Below are 20,276 nucleotides of genomic sequence, written 5' to 3'. Positions count from 1 at the left end.
GGGTCTTCGTTGCTGCACGCGGGCTTTCTCTAGTTGCGTAAGCGGGGGCTACTGTTTGTTGCGGAGCACAGGCTCTAGGCATGCAGGCTTCAGTAGTTGTGGCACGTGGGCTTCAGTAGTTGTGGCTCATGGGCTCTAGAGAGCAGGCTCAGTAGTTGTGGTGTACAGTCTTAGTTGCTCCGCAGCATGTGGGATCTTCCAGGACCAGGGCTCGAACCCGTGTCCCCTGCATTGGCAGGCGGATTCTTAACCACCGTGCCACCAGGGAAGACCTAGAGTTCAATAGTTTTTAAGGATTCTCTTTTTCTTTTTCAGTAAAACATACATATGGTGAAAGACATACATCTTAGTGTACTATTTAATGTTTCACAAAGACATATGGCTTAATATGCTTTTTTATAGCAAACCCCTATCAAGACAGGGTGCATTATCATCACCCCAGAAAATTCACGCCTGCCCCTTCCCAGTCAGTGCTCACCACCATTCCCCTAGAGGCAAACACTGTTCCGGTATTTTTCAACATATGACAGTTAACCTGTTCAAGAACTTCTTACAAATGGAATAGTATAGCACGTACATTGCCCAAGACGTCTTTCATTCAACTTGATGCTTTTGAGATTGATCCATGCTGTTTTGTGTATCAGAGGTTCATTCATTTTTATTGCTGAGTTGTAGAATATTCCATGGCTGTTTATCCGTTCACCCATTGATGGACCCCTGAACTGTTTCTACTTCCAGACTCCTGTGAATAAAGCTGCTGTCAACATTCTTGGACACATCTTTTTTTTTAATTTTATTTATTTTTTTATACAGCAGGTTCTTATTAGTTATCCATTTCATACATATTAGTGTATACATGTCAATCCCAATCTCCCAGTTCATCCCACCACCCACCCCCCCACCACTTTCACCCCTTGGTGATTAGACACATCTTTTTGAGGACATGTGCTTTCAAATCCTGCGAGTAGAACGCTAGGTCAGATGCAGTTTAGTTTAGTATGTTACTTTTATATGAAACTTCCAGAACTTTTTTCAGAAGTGGTTGCATTAGTTAACACTCCCTCTAACAATATACAAGTTCCAGTTGCACCACATCTTCACCGGCACTTGGCTGTTGTCAGTTTTTAAAATTTTAAATACTCTAGGGGGTCTCTGGTAAAATGTCATTCTGTAAAAAAAAAACAAAAAAACAAAAAGGAAAAAGGAAGAAAAAGGGAATTCCTTGGTGGTCCAGTGGTTAAGACTCCATGCTTCCACTGCATGGGGCACAGGTTCGATCCCTGCTTGGGGAACTAAGATCCCACAAGCCAAAAAAAAGCAACACAAGCAGCGCGGCCAAAAAGAAAAAAGAAAAAAGGAAAGAAAATGTCATTTTGTGATTGGTTTTAATGTTAACTGACAATTACAGCGGGCACCTTTCTATATGCTTAGCCATTTGTGTACCTTCCTTTGTTAAGTGTCTTACTCAAATATTTTGCCTTTCTATTTCTGTTTTTAAAAATTTTATTACTGAGTTGTAAGAGTTTCAGATATATATGTTTATATAAATTATATAATTTATATCTGACAAAAGACTGGAATCCAAGATATATATATGTAATTATATAAAATACATAAACTATATATTTATATATAATTATACCTGAAAAAAGACATATATATCTCCCAGATTCCAGTCTTTTGTCAGATACATGGTTTTTGTGGGTTTTTAAAAATATTTTTGACTCTTGATGGTGGGATTGTGAGCGATCCTTTTTTTTAAATATAAATTTATTTATTTATTTAGGGTTTTTTGGCTGCGTTGGGTCTTCATTGCTGCACGCAGGCTTTCTCTAGTTGTGGCGAGCAGGGGCTACTCTTCGTTGTGGTGCGCAGGCTTCTCATTGCGGTGGCTTCTCTTGTTGTGGAGCACGGGCTTCGGTAGTTGTGGCACGCGGGCTCAGTAGTTGCAGCTTGCGGGCTCTAAAGCGCAGGCTCAGTAGTTGCCCATGGGCTTAGCAGCTCCGCAGCATGTGGGATCTTCTCCAACCGGGGCTCGAACCTGTGTCCCCTGCATTAGCAGGCGTATTCTTAACCACTGCGCCACCAGGGAAGTCCCAGTTTGTTCATTTTTAATCTTACTCCTCTCCCTGTCTCTGATGGTTCAGTTTGTAAGCGGTGATTTGGCAGATTTCTAGCATCAGGAGCGAAAACTGAAGTGCTTATATAACTCACAAACTGGATTAGTTGGCCTCTGAATGGCTGAGCTCACTATGTCAATATTCTTTCAAAAGAAGACCTCCTGTTTCATCATGCTGTAAGAGTGCATATCTAATTGAGGACTAGACTAAGTCCTGGCAAACTGGAAAGTCCATTTAATTTGTCTTCTTGGAATTCGTTCTTCTGCACCTCTCTCCAGAGCCACTGTGGTTCCTTCCACCCAGCTAGAAATGACCTCCAGATTTTCTCTCCACAGGCAACCCTCTGTGTTCCTGGCTCTTCTCCCTTCTAGTACCTACCAAAACTCTGTCCCCTCACCACCCCTGGGGCCTGTTGTCTCTTTGCTCAGCTGGCGTTAGTAAAGGGACAGAAACCTAGTTCTGTGACGGTGACTGTTGCCAGTCTGCTCTCTTTCATAAGATAAATCTGCATTGGATATTGACCAGCCCCGAAACCATAGCATGAATCATAGAATGTAAAGTAACCCAGCCCCTTCATTTTTACTATTGAGAAAATGAATTTCCAGAGACGATCAATGACTTGTTCAAGGTCTCACACTAGCAGAATTTGTGCTAGAATCCCAGTTCCTGACTACCAGTTGGCTCAAAGGAATGGCTGCAAGCATCATGTCCGGTGGCAAGGTGTGGAGAGCGACAGCATCAGAGTCTTCTGCGAGGTTGCCTTCACTAGTGGACAGTGGCAAGCAGAGCAGGATCACCTGGTGGGTTAACAGTGTCGATACTGTGTGATGAGAATTGAGAAAAGAACTGAGGATGTCGTCACTGGAAAAGAGGAAACTGAGTGAGAACTGAGGCATAGCTGTGGAGCACCGTACAACAGAATCATGACCAAGGGGCCGAAGAAGCAGCCAGTTTCAGCTTAAGACAAGGAAGGATTTTCTAACAATTAAAGGTGTCCACAGATGGAAGGGGTGGTGGCTGAATTCCCTTGGAGCAGCAGATGGTGAATTCTGTACCACTGGGAGCTTTCAGATAAGCCTCAACTAGGCTGTTGTAGAAGAGGCCCCTTTACTGGGTGGGAGTTTAGAATAGATTCCCTCCTGGTCCTTTACAATTGTTGGAGTCTATGTTTTGTGTCCATCCCATGGCATAGACACATCTACCCTTTAGAGGGAAAAAGGCCTTCTGAATGCCCTAATACAGGCCCTTCCCTGCCCCGACCCCGTACACCTGAGACACTGTGTTGATGGGGTGGTGGTGTCTGGTGTGCTGTGGTGTGGTGTGATACGCCATGGTGTGGGGCTGTACGGTGTAAAGTGGTGTGGTGTGTTGTCATATGATAGGAATCAGATAACCATGGCCAGAGTCTTCTAGGAGTTATACAGCCTCACTGGGGCAGGGACCAAATGGTACTGGAGCAATTTGGGTTGTCAAGGTGAAGTGCCAATTTGGTGACTTTTCTGAGCAGCACTGGCTACATCTCTGACAAGAAAGCAAGGCTTCTACGTCATCCTGCAACTGGTCTGCGAATAATTTGGCAGTCACAGTATTTCATGTCCCAACAAATCGTACAGAGTAGGGTCACGTGCATTACCCATTCACCAACGTTGTCAATTATAGGGCAGAGTCAGGTATTGAACTGAAGATAAATCTCATCTATTATTTATAGTTTTAAAATTGTGAGTGTTTTAAATGTCTGCACTCTGAGGATGCTGGTGTGGGGGAGGCTGTGTGTCTGGGGGTGGGGCAGGGGGCATATGGGAAATCTCAGTACCTTCCTCTCAATTTTGCTGTGAACTTTAAACTGCTCTAAAAAATTGTCTTTAAAAAATTGTGAATGTTTTAAAGTTTCTGGTATAAAACAAATCACAACTCACATGCCAGTTCTGATAAAAGATGACCATGATTTAAAAAAATGTTCATGGTATCTGGGGTTTATGGTCTGAATTTGTGTCCCCCCCAAATTCCCATGTTGAGTCGTAACCCACAAGGAGAAGGTATTAGGATGTAGGGCCTTTGGAAGGCGCTTAGGTCATGAGGGTAGAGAACCTTATGAATGAGATTAGCATTCTTATAAAAGAGATCCCCCTCATCCAAAGCTCCCCTGCCCTTTCCACCATGTAAGTATAAAATGAGAATTCTACTACCCAGTAGTAGGCCTTTACCCAACCATGCTGGCGTGCTGATCTCAGCCTTCCAACCTCAAGAACTATGAGAAATACTGTTTGTCATTTATAAGCCACCCAGTCTATTGGTATTTTATTACAATGGACTGAGCCTGAATGGACTAAGTGGGCTTGAGAGCTAATTATCCTTAAACACTGTACCAGAATTCTCCCAGGAACTTCTGAGAGGGGCTACACTTTGCCCAAGACCACGGATTCTGGACCGCTAATAATCTGTTTTATTTGCATATTTTCAAAACATGAAACTTGTTCTTATACAACACATTCAGGAACTCTGGGTAGAGAACAGATTAGCCCCTAACTTTTTGGTCTTAGTTCCTTTCTCCTCTGATAGAGCAGTTCTTCTTGATAAAATTGGTCTTTGAGAATTATTTATTCTGTGAAGGTTCATGGAGAAAACAGTATTTTGTTTTGGTTGGGTTGGGTTTGGTTAAACAGCTCTAAGTGCCTCAGAGGTAAAAGTTTTAACTCTTCTGGGTAATTTCCTTTGAAAGAGAGCAAACGTTAGGCAAAAGAAATCCATGTATACGGTCGTGCCTGGGTATCTGCCAGGGATTGGTTCCAGGACCTGCCGTGTATACAAAATCCAAGGATGCTAAGTCCCTTATATAAAATGGCATAGTACCATCGGCTTCCATATCCCTGGGTTCCGCATCCACGGGTTCCACGTCTGTGGAGACGGAGGGTTGACTGTAGCCTGGAAGACTGCGGCACAGAATGAAAATAGCATGGTTTATTGGAATCCAGTCTGAAGGGGTGGGATGGGGAGGGACAGGAAAGAAAAAGAAGGAGGAGAGGTAGAGAGAGGAGCAAGAAGGGGAGAAGAGGATGAGAGAGAAAAGAGGAGGAGAGAGATAAAGAGACACACACACAGAGATGGGTGTAACATCTCAAAGCTATTTGTCCACCCTTTTGGTCCCCATGCTATCACCAAGTTCAAGAGGAGATGACACTGAATACAGAAACAGTGGTAGCCTTTCCAGCTGCACCCCTGCCTCTAGCTTCCACCTCCCCTTCCCCCCAACTTCCCACCTCCACCCAAATCCATTCTTCACATGCTTCTAGAATGATGGTCTCCAATGCAGATGCCGGCGAAGTCTAGTCTCTGCCTCCTTCTCGTCTTCTACCCCATCCCTGCTCCTTGGCTTCACGCAAAACTTGACGAGAAGCATCAATGACATCAAGAAGCCTGGAGTGAGAGGTAGTGTGATCTTTGACAGCCCTTGAGCCTGCAGCCTGGGCTCCCCAGTGGGTGCCCTGACCTTCCACATCTTTCTCTGAAGGGACCTGGAGTCCTGCTAATTGTTGGACAGGGTGAGACCTTGCCCTCTAAGAAGGAAGTCACGGATGAAATGCCATGTGCTTTTGTTTCTTCCTGGCTATCCTGAAGATCTTTAAGCAGAGGTATGTTCTGCATCATTCACGGCTGAAAGGTCATGCTTGACCACATTTATAACTAAAAGGACAGTATGATTCCTGCTGTAAGGTGCTAGCTAATCGTTCTACCAGGAACATTTAGAACAACCAAGCTATGTGTCTGTAGAGAGCTTTTCATATGGTTTTCCTAACTGTTCACTGCGTTAAAGCCTATGCGGTTTGAAATGCTCCACGGGGGAGGGGTCACCTCCACCCTCACCTGGCCGCCTCCTCCATGCCTGCCCTGCCCCTCACATCACAGAACACTTCTGCTCCGCTGTCTGCCTGATCTCCGAGAAGGTGGCCTGGGCTTTTTCTTTGATGGAATCCAAGTCCATGTTCTGGAGATTCTGTAACTGCCCGAGAATAGAATCCTTATCTTCTTCCTCTTCTTCATCCTCATCTACCATTTTCCGGAGATCTTCGGGCAAATCCACATCATCTCCAGCCATCTGGATTTGGTTCTCGTCCATTTCACTCTGTGCGGCAAAATAAACACGGAGATGGAGAAGCCATTCTAAAACAAACACACAAATCCTGAAAGCAGCAGAGAGATAGAGGTCTGTTGCGGATGGATGGAGGGAATGGCACATTTGGCCACCTCGCAGCAGAGCCTGGGCCTGGTACCAGTTATGGAGGCCAGACATCCCGGTTGAGAAACCCCCCCCCCCCACACCTTTCACTGCACTTGGGTCGATTGGAACCTTCTAGCACAGTGGTTCTCAAAGTGTGGTCCCTGGACCGGGCATGTTAGAAAGACAAATTCTCCACCTCCACCCTAGGCCTACTGAATCAGAAACTCTGGGGTGGGGGTCCAGCAATCTGCATTTGAAGAATCCCTCTCCTGTCGTGCTGATGCCCAGAAAGTTTAACCAACTCCGCCTCAGGGCAGCTCTGCAAGCTTTGCTGTCTATCAGCCCCAGGCTGTTGTGACTCAGGGACCCCACTCTGGAGGGTGGGGTTTGGGTTCACAGGGCCAGACAGTGCTCCCTCGATCCAGCCATCTCTCTTCAGGGGCAACGTCTGTTTAACCATCGCCCCTTCCCTCCCTTCTACTAGACACAGAATCACCTCAAACTCAACTTTATATCCTTGTCACCTGGAAGCGAGTCTGGCGCACAAACCAGCTTATTGAGTGAATAGGCCAGCACCGTTTAGCCTTGCTTGTCGCAGATGCCTTACAATTTCCTTTTGTGGTCCTAGTTGTGGCTGTCCCACGATCTCTTAGTTCCTGCCGCCTGGCCTCTGAAATCCCTTTACCCTTAGGCTGCAGAGCCCTTTGTTTTGTAACAGAGAAGAATCTAGAGAAAAAGTTTCTCTGGGAAAGGCAAGGGTTTCCTTTCTCAGATGGCTGCTCTTGGATATAATTTTCTGAGAGGTCTCAGATATAAATTTCTGAGGTTGTAACGTGAGGGAAACTGGGCTTTGGGGACACAAAAGTTTAAAAAGAGCACCAGAAAAGCGAGTGATGGGAAAGATCTAAGTGATCTTGTGGTCTAAGTGGTGGGAAAGATCTATGCAGACTGTAGGGCCCACCTCAAGGATGTTGTGACCAGCCTGGAATTTGTTACCAAAGGGCATGAAAAACCACACAAAGGCGAAATGGTCATCTCAGTCTTAAGCAGACTGCATTGATTTGATTGGAGAAAGATTTGGGCACCTGCCAAGTCCCCACTTCTGATGCTCTGTAGCTCCAGACTTCTCCAATGGCCTTCGAGAGGCTGGAGACCACAGCCTTTCCCCAGAGCTCCTTTTATTTGGTTCTCTGGGTAAAGTGACAGCAAGCCTGGCTCCAGAAACAGGTTGAGAGGCCGACTTTTTTTTTTTTTTTTAACTCAAAAAGATTTATTCTAAACATTAAAAGTTGACATAATTTGTTACAAAATGCAGCAAAGGACTTTTGATATTTTCCCCCCAGAAAACTTCAGTTTAGGCAAAAACAATGTGAACTTCACTCAGGATGAGGTTGTAAAAACCCCCTCTGGGCAGGGTATGCCATCATGTTGGCAGCCCCAGGGCACCATCGACAGATGAGGATGTGAGGCACCAGGGCAGATACCTCAGCTCAGCCGTGATGGACAGGTTCCCCCATCGCTGGCCCCTGCTCAGTTATTTTCCTTTTGCAAACCCAGTGGAGCTAGCTTGACAGAGGCAGTTAGCCAGCCAAAGAGAGAAGTCTCAGTTTTGTCTGGAATGATCTGACGTGGTGTCTCTGCCGATCCTGTTCACCAGCTCTGAGCTCTTTTTTTGTGTTGTCCACACGCCGTCATGGAGCTCAGCGGCTCACCTTCCAACGCGAAACTTCTAGATTACCTGCCCTGCCCTACACAGAGTTCCCTCTTCGTATTTACTTCCTTGCTTTCTTTCCCCACCTCGGGAGGCCGACTTCTGATGCTGAGAAGACGAGGATGCCTTTGGGCAGCGTGGTCTTCACCAGGCCCTCCCTGGAGACCCCTGGGAATGGCGACTCTCAGTGTCGACTCCCCAGGTGAGAGAAGCTTCTCTGTGCACTTGGCCAGGCCTCTTCCCCTCAAGGCGCTTAACGGATTAATTAGTCCCTCATCAAACTGGTGTGGGGATTAATTAGTTAATCCCCAGGGGCTCCCAGCCAATCCTCCATTTCTGTTTATTTTTTATTTACCTACCCTCCAGGTTGCCCTTTGAGGCATCCCTTTGAGGATGGTCCTCAGGGCATTTTTACAGGGACGGGAGGGAAAGCAGGGCCTCCCGGTGATTCTCAGTTCATGTAACTGCGGGACCCCTGCCCACACATACACGATTTGCAAAGGCATTGCTGGGAATCCTGGTACCCCCGCCCCTCTGGTTCGTAATAAGATCTCTGCACATGGACAGAGTAGCTGCTGGGGGCCTGGAGGGACAGGCAGCTAGAGGGGCCAAAGGGCCAGCGAGCCAGCCAGTTGGTGCCCAAAGAGACCCGAGGCACTCAGGAGGGCTCCCGGCCGGTGCTCCCCAGCACCCTCTTCACCGGGCAGCTCACTGTTCTGCCTCTGCTGCTTTGGACCAGTTTGGATTTATTTTTACCTCCTTCCACTGGCCCAGGGAAGGGAGGGTAGTGGGGTTCCACTTTGCCTCCCAACTCACAGAGGGGATCTGGGTCGGCACAACTTCTAGCCAAGTGGTTCTCAAAGTGGGATCCCGGGGCCAGCCACAGCAGCATCTCCTGGAATCTTGTTAGAAAAGCACATTCTCACCCAGACCTGCTGATTCAGAAGCTGGGGGCGTGGGCCGAGCCATCTGTGATTTAGCAAGCCCTCCTGGTGATTCTGGTGCTTGCTAAAGTTTAAGAAGCCCCACTCCACCTCCCTTGAAGACAGGGGGCTGTAACTTACTCATCAGTAAGTCTCAGAACCCAGCGGAGTGTCTGGCGTGTCGCCACGGACAATAGATGTTTATTGAATGACTCGGTGAGCCCGTTGTCAGGGACTATAGCAGCCTTAACAACACTTGAATGTGCAGGCCCTCTCTACTGTCAAGAGCTCTGTTTCATAGCTACTGACTTGTTTATCTTTACGCTCCGCTGGAGGCAGTGCAGCCTAGAGGTTAAGTGTTGGTTTGAGAATCAGATTACCTGAGCATGAAGGTTACTGCCACCACTTACAGGCTGTGTGACCTTGGGCACCTAACACTACCTCTCTGAGCTTTATTTCCTTATTTATAAATTGGGGTTATGTTATTTGCCTAAGAGTTACAGAAGAGTAATTAAATGATAACTGAATTATCTGGAAAATATTAAGCATATATATAATTATATATAATTAAAGGTAGATATTCCTGAATGAAATGACCTTCAGAGGGAGGGGGAGGGGCATTTGCACTGGATAGTCTTGACTCTGCACGTGGTGCTCAGCCCCATCAGAAGGCCTCGCTCTCTTGGCCCCTTACCTCTGGCCTGGGAATGAACCCTCCCTACCTTCACTCCAGAGGCTCAGCATTCCTAGCAAACTGGGCCTATTCATTTCCCTTTTAGCACTAGGCCCTCAATTTTGGGAGAAACCTGCCCAGAGGGTCCAGCTCCCCTTACCCCTTGTCAGGCTCACCCTATTGTTTGTGGGACACAGAGGATAAATACTGATAGAGGTCCCTGGCTTAGACCTGTACCTCTTTTTTCCCCAGTCCCTGGTTCCATCCTTCCATGGCAAGCTTGTGTATATGGTTTCCAGTATGCAGACCGCCACCCTACTTTTCAGGCCCAGTGGTACTCAGGCCAGCAGCTCAGTGTACCCTCGAGAGGACAGACCTGGTGCAGAGGCCTGGGAAGGCCCCAGAATGCATTTAGGCAGGGAGTTCAGGGCATTGGGCAGCCAGAGTGTGGTCTACAAGAGGGGTGTGGGCAGGCCTGTCCCTTTGGCCGCAGACTTCTCACCCCTTGTGAAGATGTGGCCGGTGGAGGAACAGAGGAGAGTCTTCTAAAGCACAGGGCCCGGGGCAGGTGGTGCTGTTTGTCCGGGCTCAGGGCGGCACTGGGTGTGGTCAATGGCTGTGGTCAGAGAGTCCTGCGACCAGCATCCTTCCGGAAGGACAACGCTACTGACTGTGCATCAAAGCACCATGGCTGCAAGTGACGAGTCTAGTCCTGGAATCAATTTTCTTGGGCTGCAGCCTGTGCCCTGGGCACATCGTAACTAAGCGTAAGACAACCAGGCAGGTCTAGAGGACAAAATGAAGTCCTCTGGAACCAAACCTGAACTCCCGGACTCGTTAGCACTGTGGGTCAGCTGTAGACCTAGGACAGGCCAAGGGTTAGGGTCCCTCCCATTTGCAAAAAGCTGCAGCCACCCCGACCCCTATCCTGCAGAGGTGGCTATGACGGTGGGAAGACTGTGGGATTTAGAGTCGGGAGACCGGTTCTGTCCTTCGCCCACTGCATGACCTTGGGCAAGTCACCTTACAATTTGATGCCCACCAGGTGGGACCCTCAGAGGATTACTGAGCAGATTGAACGAGACATATTGTGAAACGGCCTCGTAAGCGTCTCAGCTCTGGACAAACAGTAGCTGTGGTTATTAATATTTTAGAGGAAAAAGCGCAGCACGGCGTCAAGATCCCTGCTGAAAGGATCCCTGGGAGAAAGGAGGCGTGCACAGTGAAAGAGAGGGTGTGAGAGTACCAGCCCTTAAGAAAAAAATCGGGACAGAGCAAGCAATTCAGGCCCGTCTATGGGATTTATACAGTGGACCCTGGGCCTTGTCTCTCCCTTGCATGACAAACCACCCTGCCGATAGGACCTTGTCTACCATCCACACAATGAAAGTCTTCTCCTGACTTTCTGCTGCTCCAGGTTGGGAATGCTAGGAATATTTTGACAGAGTTCACGCGTCAGGAAAAGGCAGCAGTGCCTCATCACAGCCCATGAGCACAAACGCGGTTACAGCCAATACAAATCAGCTCCAGGGAGGGAGGGGAAGTTTGGCGCTGAGAACCGTGGTGTAGGTGAATAAATGAATGAATGAATGAGTGAGTGAGTGAGGGGAAAAGTGAAGTGAACCAGCATATAAAGAGGAACTATAGGCTATACTTCATTCTTCGGGGTTCTGTTTCAGAAGTCTCCTCTTTTCTAGAAAGCTTATCAACTTGCGCTATTGTTTAATGCAGTTAAGAGCTAATTATTTTTATGCTGGCTGACCAGAATCAGTTTTAATCTCTTGCTTTTTAACCAGATTTATAATCTTAATTGCCAGTGCTGAATGCCCCATTATTTAAATAGCCCCATAGCCTGCATTGCTATTCCCTGTGACTGATTTCTGACCTCTCTCTGAAGGGTAAGCACGACCCTGGATTCAGACTTCCTACATCCTCATCTTGATAAACTGGACTTCATCTTGTACCAAACTGGAGATACGATGATAAACTATCTTACACGGTTATACGATCAAAAGGCTGAGTATTTACCACTTAAGAGTCCAGTCAGTCAAGCTTGGTGTACAAGCACACACCCGTCTATTTGATACAAGGTAGATTTGGTTTTGGTTTTGGTTTGTTTCCTTGTTTTTGGTCTACAGGATACCAAACCGCTGGATTAATGGATTTCTTTCCCGTGGACGAGTGGATCTAATATTTGATGCTTTACCTATTCTGAGGACCTCCAGTGTCAGCAGTTACCTGTTTTCACAAACCACCCCTCACTGTCCTGGTGATGAGTGAGGCAGCCACGCTGGACCCTAGGCAAGGTGACAGCATCCCCTGGCTCCCATCCTGCCAGAGCTTACAAGACATTGGGAGGGTGGCGTGTAGATCGAAGGATACAGCCAGTCAAAAAACGCCTCTATAGAGAGGAAAAGGGGGCATGGCCTGCTTTGCCGAAAGTAAGGAGGAATTCGGGCTGGACCAGGAGGGAGGGGGGTGTGAGGCCCTTGGGGGCTAGGCTTCAGCAGAAAGCCTCATCCTTGCTCCGATCAGATGCTGCTGAAGAACTGAGTTTATGTTTTCTCCCTGGGGACAGTGGTTCTCGACCCTCTCCGTACCTCTGAATCCTTTGTAAAGTGTCGAAAACCACGATGGTCAGGCCCCACCCCCATATTTGGCTCTAGGGATCTGTGGCAGAGACCCAGGCAATAGAGTTTTTAAAAAGCTTCCCCGGGTGATTCTAACGCATGAGTTGGTGTTGAGACCTTGTCCCGGGCTTGCTAGCTGCAACTTCTGCTATACCACACCGTCTTTCCCTCTTTAGCTACTTAAAGAGCCCTCAGCACACCCAGAATGGGACAGAGGCTGTGGATTTGACTCCTCGAATACAGTTTTTAAAATAATTAATTAATTAATTAGGTTGTGCCAGGTCTTAGCTGCCGCAGGCGGGCTCCTTAGTTGCAGCATGAGAACTCTTAGTCGCGGCGTGCATGTGGGATCTAGTTCCCTGGCCAGGGATCAAACCCGGGCCCCCTGCACTGGGAGCGCGGAATCTTAACCACTGCGCCATCAGGGAAGTCTCCCAGCCGTCAGTTTTTAATGTTTGACTGAGAGGGTGCACACATAGGGCCCCTCGTGGGATGAAATGTTCCCACTGTGTACATCTTAAACTTCTTTCTTTTACGCAGATGTTCCAGAGGAACTCAAGAAGCTCTTAGAGGCCGCTTGTCCAAGCCTCTCCTTTACAGATGAGGAAACCGAGGTCCTGGGAGGTGAAGATACTTGCATAAATGTCATTCTACTTGTTAGGGGACAAGAAACCAGCCCTGCTGCCAGGTCTTGCAGGAAAATGTGGCCAGTGGGTCGGATTGGCTTGGAGTTGAATCTTGCCATTTACCGGCTGTGTGACCTTGGGAAGTCCCATTCCCTCTCTGAGCCACTCTTCTTATCTATGGAGGGGAGATGATATCTACCTACCTTCCAGGGTGGCTGTGAGGATTAAGTGAGAAAGTGCGGCTAAGCAACACATCCAAATCCGATGACTTTCTTCCCTTCCCAGGTTCCCCCCAGGACCTTCAATCCACGGCTCTTTCAAGGGCGCGAGTGAAAGGAGCAACTGAACTAGGGCAGCAAAGGGAGGAGCGGGAAGGGACAGCCCCTAACGGGCCTCTGATGGCCTCCCTGTGCTGCCACCAGAAACAGCTGCTCAGAAGCAGGAGGTTTCAGTGTCTGGGACCCGGCCAGGCAGCCCTGAGAGCCCCTGATCTGAAGGAAGTGGGCAAAGAAAGCTTCACAAAATCCAATCTGTTTGTAAGAGGCAACTTTCAAATTCAGTTCTAATGGAGCTTTCAATGCACTACATTTAAAGAAACTCTACTGATAGATTTTCTTCTATCTTCATCTTTGTTCAAAGTGAACGATGCCCTTAATACAGCAGACAAACACCAGGTGTAACTAAATCGTATAGCTCAGCAGGGAGCATGACATTATTTTTCAATGACTAACCTAGACTGACAATTCTGTTAATAGGATTAGGGTTCATTGTGGAACTGTTTTCTCTTATTAATTTGGCTTGACTTACATATACATTTTGAATTGGCTAGAAAGAGGGGCACTTTTGTTTTCAGAGAAAAATCTTGTGGCTTTATTTAAAATGTATTACTGCCTCTATTTGCAAAAAAATATGACATCTTAATTATTATATAAAGTAATTCTGTATTTTATACGAAATCATAATGTCGAATCCAGTCTTGTTTTTTTCATGAAAATTGATTTTAATGTAGCTCTTATGGCTGATAGATTCCTTCTGCTGTTTTTGATACTTTGTTCTTTGGGTGTGTTTCTGTTTTCCTTTTTTCCCTATGACATCGATCATTCAGCAAACCTTGTGTGTGTGTGTGTGTCTATGTGTTTGTGTGTAGTATGTGCATATGTATGTGTGCGTGGTGTGTGTGTGTGCGTGCATGTGTGTGTGTCTATGTGTTTGTGTGTAGTATGTGCATATGTATGTGTGCATGCATGTGTGTGTCTGTTTGTGTGTAGTATGTGCAGCTTCTACATGTCAGACACCATGCAAGGCCCTGATGACAGAGACAAAACCTCAGCCCCTTTGTTAAGAAGCACACAATCCAGCAGGTGAGAGTATTCAGGTTGGAAAGATGGCATAAGAGACATGCACTCAGGCATTACGCGAGCATGGAGGAGGGGGAGGGGAGGGAGGTCATGGAAGTTTCTGGAAGAAGTGGCACTAGACCAACGTCTTACAGGAAGGAAAGAGGTCACAGGGAGCAGGGTGTAGGGGACGCAAAGCAGGAAAGTGGTATAGTCCAGGCGAGGGGTAGCAAGAAGTGAGGCTGGAAAGCTAGTAGCCACATCATGGTGTACAGGCCAAGGGGGTTGGACTTTATTCTGAAAAGTCATGGTAAACCTTCGTGTTTTGTTTTTGTTTTTGTTTTTAATAAAAACAGGGGAGGAGGGGACTTCCCTGGTGGCACAGTGGTTAAGAATCCACCTGCCAATGCAGGGGATACGGGTTCGAGCCCTGGTCTGGGAAGATCCCACATGCCGCGGAGCAACTAAGCCCGTGCGCCACAACTACTGAGCCCGCGTGCCACAACTACTGAAGCCTGCACGCCTAGAGCCTGTGCTCTGCAACAAGAGAAGCCACTGCAATGAGAAGCCCGCTCACCGCAACGAAGAGTAGCCCCACTCGCTGCAACTAGAGAAAGCCTGCGCGCAGCAACGAAGACCCAACGCAGCCAAAAATAAACAGATAAATAAAATAAAAAATAAATTAATTAAAAATATATATATATAAAAAACGGGAGGAACAGAATCAGTTTGCATCTTGGAAACCTCACTCTGCAATTCTGAGGGAAGCAAGAGAAAGTCAACGATCTACTTGACGTATTGTAGTAAAATTGCTGAGAAGTGACGAGCCCTGCACTTGGGGGTGAGCTGAGAATGACTTATGAGGTGAAATGACGGTGACCTGGTGCTTTGCTGCATGTGGGGCTGGAGGAGGAGGGACGAGGCAAGCGTGACTCCAGGGGGAGTGCTGGGGGGGTGCCCTCGGTGGAGGTGGAGCCTGCAGGAGGCGCAGGGCTGGGGGAGGATCGGTGTCTGTTCCGGATCGAGCTAAGAGGTGCCCGAGCAGAGGTGGACGCAGTGGTGAAATTTAGGGAGAAGGTCTAGGAAGGCGGGATAGATTGGAGTCATCAACACCTAAGTGGCAGCTGAAAGCAATAGAAGACGCAGCCATTCAGGGAGAATGTGATGGCTTGAGTGGGACAAAGGGCAATGGAGGAAACACCCTGGGATATTCGGAAATTTGGGGACAGTCAGGGGAAGGGTAACCCTTGAAAGAGACAGAGAAGGGACAGTTTCAGGAGAAGGAGAATGAGAAGGATCGTATCCAGAAGCTGAGGAGAGAGAGGACTCCAAGGAGGAAGCAGTGAGCTAAAGGAGGCAAAGAAATTTCTGCCCCAGGAAGAGCTGCTCCAGGAGGAGGTCCCCAAAGGAAAGAGAGGAACCATCTACCGCGTTGAGACCGACCGCCGAGCGTCGGCCGGAGGCAGCCTTCGGCAGAGCAGTGGGAACAAGTCATTTAGGAAGATGCCCAGAAAGCCACGTTCAAAGTGCTGTTTGCTTTAGTTGGGAGAGACTTGACCTCTTTTAAAAAGGAGAGGCCCATAGGGAGGAAACCCTGAAGACACAGGACAGACGATCATTAGTGGAATGAGACCTAAATCTAACATGAACATCATGGGTTACTTTAGGCAGTTGAAGTCCCCTGATTACCTGGAATTTGAAAACCAGAGGAAACCAACATAAGGGTGGATGTGAACGTCCTCACGACGCATATACTTTCCCACAAACACGTCCGATTACTGTGATTTGATGCTTGCGTTTATTTGACTCCTTATGTGATGAGTGCAAAGTGGTCATCAAAAGACAAGGGTACGACCAACGGGGTTGACCTTGACAGTGAACAATAAACCCGGAGAGGAGGCCTGTGCTGTTTGCCGGACACCAGGGCTACACTCCTCCTTTCAGAGGCCACATTTCCTTTGCTCCGTTGGCAATCGACTGAAACTCTTTTTCACAGGAAACACCAGCCAAATAATTTCTTTAGAAAATACAGTTCTCATTCCAAAATGTGACACAGTTATCCTCATTAGACCTGACGGCTCCTGGGAAGACATCTTCCTCAAATCCGCTCTCTGTTGGGCCTGGGTGAGGGGACGGGCCCAGAATCGGCTCCTGCCGGTTATGTAACTGCTGCGAGTGACCGTGAGGAACTGTGAATGAGGCCCCCAGGGGTTCCCCCTTGTTAGCTGGAGGACCTGGTGAATGTGTCCAACCGCCTGTGGGCTGTTAATACTATTAGCTCGGCTGTTTACCCAACATGGATTTTATAAGACGGCACCAGGGCTGAGGATTCTGCAAACCACGAGGGGAGGGAAGGTTGTTATCAGGAGCCCCATAGGGTCCTGGTGAGCCTTGCTTTCCGCCCAGCACCATTTTCTTTGTTAGACGGTTGTGTTCAGTTCTCAAGTCTGCCATCCCGGGTGGAGACACACGGTTTGGAGGGGGTGGGGGAAGAATGGAGCATGAAGAAGTACTGGGAAAAGACCAAAGAGGCTCAGGGGAACTTTGAGTCCTTGGGCAAGTCCCTTGATTTGCATGAGTTTCATGATGATGCATCGAGTGTACACCCACGATATGTGCTTTTCTGTATATCAAAAATGTTTAATAAAAAGAGAAATGCAGGGCTTCCCTGGTGGTGCAGTGGTTGAGAGTCCGCCTGCCGATGCAGGGGACACGGGTTCGTGCCCCGGTCCGGGAAGATCCCACATGCCGCGGAGTGGCTGGGCCCGTGAGCCATGGCCGCTGAGCCTGCGCGTCCGGAGCCTGTGCTCCGCAACGGGAGAGGCCACAACAGTGAGAGGCCTGCGTACCACAAAAAAAAAAAAAAAGAGAGAGAGAAATGCAGCTCAGACCCTGGGACCACGCAGCCAAAGCGCCGCGGCAGTGCAGGTATCCACACCTGCCCTGGGAAGAGTTTAGAGAGGCCAGAAGAAGGGGCGGAGTGTGTGCTTCTCCCATGTGCTTCTCCCATGTGCCCGCCTATCCTGAGGTCATGGTCGTTGCTAATGACGATACCATGTCTGTCCTACTCATGTCTTTTGATGACCTTTTTAAAAAAAATAAAATAAAATTAATTAATTTTTTGTGGCTGCATTGGGTCTTGGTTGCTGCATGCGGGCTTTCTCTAGTTGCGGCGAGCGGGGGCTACTCTTTGTTGCGGTGCGCGGGCTTCTCATTGCGGTGGCTTCTCTTGTTGCGGAGCACGGGCTCTAGGCGCTCGGGCTTCAGTAGTTGTGGCTCACGGGCTCAGTAGTTGTGGCTCGTGGGCTCTAGAGCGCAGGCTCAGTAGTTGTGGCACATGGGCTTAGTTGCTCCGTGGCACGTGGTATCCTCCTGGGCCAGGGCTCGAACCCGTGTCCCCTGCACTGGCAGGCGGATTCTTAACCACTGCGCCACCAGCGAAGTCCCTTTTTTTTTTCTTTAAACAGTCACCATGCTATACATTACATCCCCAGGACTTATTTACCTTCTAACCGGAAGCTTGTATTTTTGACCCTCTTCACCCAGTTTTTTCCACGCCCCCCCCCTCTTGCTTCTGGCAACCACGAACCTGTTCTCTGTATCTATGAGCTTGGATTTTTTAGGTTCTCCGTATAAGTGAGATCTCCATTGATCTTTCTCTGTCTGACTTATTTCACTTAGCATCGTGTCACCAAGGTCCATACGTGTTGTCGCAAATGGCAGGATTTCCTTCTGTTTTATGGCTGGATAACAATCCATTGTCTATGTATACCATGATGACCATCTTTTAATCGTGGTAATCAGATGAGTAATCCAATAAGTGCAGTAATCAAGATGGCAAGCCCCATGAAGGGGATACAAGGAATGACTTGGGAATCTGTTTCCCCACCTCCTCGCTGGCCCAGGCCACCCTCAGCCCTGTTCAGGCTGCCATAAGGGTCCAGTACTGACCAGCCAGCCCCTCATCCCTTTCCCTCCAATTCACTGTACACATTGCCATGGCCTTGGCCTTTCCCAATCACAGTGATGCCCATGGGCACTGCCTGGCCTTCCTGGGCCTCTTTGCTCCTTATTGGAACAACTAGGAGATGAAAACCTACCACTTATATTCCCATCATGCTTTTAAGAAGGCTTTCTAAAGGTTCCACTATGAAGGGTTCCTCTGAATAATTAAAGAAAGACCTAAGAGTTACAGCCAGTTCCATACCAGCCAGCAGCATGGGCCCCTCTAGAGAAGCTGGCTTGATACAAATATTAGAACCAAGCATGACATTCTGGGCCTGGGAAATGACTATCCCCCATGGTCGTCATTTCCCCAAAGTCATCTCCTCTCAAGGCTGAATATTCCAATTCCTTCAATGCTTCCTCAATTACAGTCAGTCGTTTTAAAATCTCTCAACATCCTGGTTGCTGCGGAGACAGCTACAGCGCTTGGTTTTCTAGCTGTTTCCCAGCGTGCCAGGGGAGGATCCCGCTGCTCAGACACTGCCCTCCCAGCCTGTACCCGCCACTGTCCCTCACGTGTGCTGCCACCTCCTGCTTCGGGACAGGTGCTCACAGCAGAGCCCACCAGGCCTTTCCAGGCTCACTAGTGCAGCGACCACTTTAGAACAAAATGTACAATCTGGTCCTTAATATCAAAAGAATGGGCTTAAAAAAAAAAGTCACGTCCAGAAATTTATTTCTGTTCCTCAGCACCACCACGGCCCTTGCTACAGCACACAGTCCCCGGGGAAGAACTGAGAACATCTGAGGGGTGGTTCTTCTGGGGCAGCCCGGGTGCATTGTGCACTTGAAACAGCTGTAGAAAAATGGGCACACGGGCAGCAGTAACCCATGCAACGAAAGACACTGGGCTCCATCGTTAACAATGTATAGATTTCTTTGGGGTCCCCCTCCTCTAGCTGGCTTTAGGGAGCAAGTAGCCTATGCAGATAGAGTCACTATCGCTCCAGGGAGGATATGAATCTGTACGTTATGCGGCTATAATTCTCCCTTCTTCCCATAGTTTCTGTTGGAAAGGCTCTTGTTTCAAAGGACAGCTTGGCTCAGAGATTTGGGAATTATTTTTTCTCTGAAGAGCATCAAACTCATTTTACAAAGCCCGAAGGCGTCCACCCCTGAGAACTGAGGTGAGCAGGACCGTGGACTCACCAACAAAGCTCAGATACTTGTGGTGCAGGGACCTCCAATTCTTGCCTTGTTTACAAACATCAGGGTGCCCACCCCAGGCCTCCAAGACCCCTGGTTGTTATCATCAAGAAATAAAACTTTTGTGCATGGAGATAATAACAGCAATTAGAGCGATCATCCATGGAGCGCTTTCCACTCGTCAGGCACTCGCCTTGTCAGGTACACCTCATTATCTCAGACAAAGACCTCAGGAAGTAGGTATCACTGCCCCCAGTTTACAGATGAGGAAATGGAGGCTCAGATATACTAAAAAAAACATCTGAGATTGCAGATGTCAGAGCCAGAATTGAAAGCCAGTTCTCCTTATATCTTCACCAAACAACAGAACAGTCATCAAAAATATATCCTCAACAACAGATATATATGTATTCTTAAAAAGCCCCACCTTTGGGACTTCCCTGGTGGCGCAATGGTTAAGAATCCGCCTTTCAATGCAGGGGACACGGGTTCCAGCCCTGGTCCGGGAAGATCCCACATGCCGCGGAGCAACTAAGCCCATGCGCCACAACTACTGAGCCTGCGCTCTAGAGCCCATGAGCCACAACTCCCGAAGCCCGCGCGCCTACAGGCCGGACTCCGCAACAAAAGACACCGCAATAAGAAGCCCATGCACCTCAAGGAAGCATAGCCCCTGCTCGCCGCAACTAGAGAAAGCCCACGTGCAGCAACGAAGACCCAACGCAGCCAAAAATAAATAAAATTTAAAAAACACAAAAAACCCCCACCTTTCTGGAACAGACACAGCCAGTTGATGGTGTGTGTGGGTGTGTGCGCAAGCACGCAAGTGCACTTAATTTCTGCTTCCTTCCAAACGAGATGTGTGGTGCTTTCATCAGATGCACCGGAG

The 20,276-nt window shown here is 48.1% G+C and overlaps 1 protein-coding gene and 1 long non-coding RNA gene across 2 annotated transcripts in view; one reads left to right on the top strand and one right to left on the bottom strand.

The window, feature by feature from the left end:
• Positions 1-6,012: 6,012 nt before the first annotated feature.
• CPLX4 (complexin 4) overlaps positions 6,013-20,276 on the bottom strand; it is a 21,449-nt gene continuing 7,185 nt past the window's right edge. The window contains exon 3 of the mRNA XM_024754785.1: positions 6,013-6,240. Coding sequence (XP_024610553.1) covers positions 6,013-6,240 — 228 coding nt within the window. The remainder of the gene's footprint in view (positions 6,241-20,276) is intronic.
• LOC112406104 (uncharacterized) lies at positions 7,834-13,802 on the top strand. The gene is made up of 3 exons (XR_003004490.1): positions 7,834-8,249; positions 11,782-11,949; positions 12,814-13,802. It is a non-coding gene; the product is annotated as an uncharacterized LOC112406104 (long non-coding RNA).

Source organism: Neophocaena asiaeorientalis, unplaced genomic scaffold (genome assembly GCF_003031525.2).
Source record: "Neophocaena asiaeorientalis asiaeorientalis breed wild unplaced genomic scaffold, Neophocaena_asiaeorientalis_V1.1 scaffold124, whole genome shotgun sequence".
NCBI lineage: Eukaryota > Metazoa > Chordata > Mammalia > Artiodactyla > Phocoenidae > Neophocaena > Neophocaena asiaeorientalis.
This window is presented reverse-complemented; position numbering and strand designations above follow the sequence as displayed.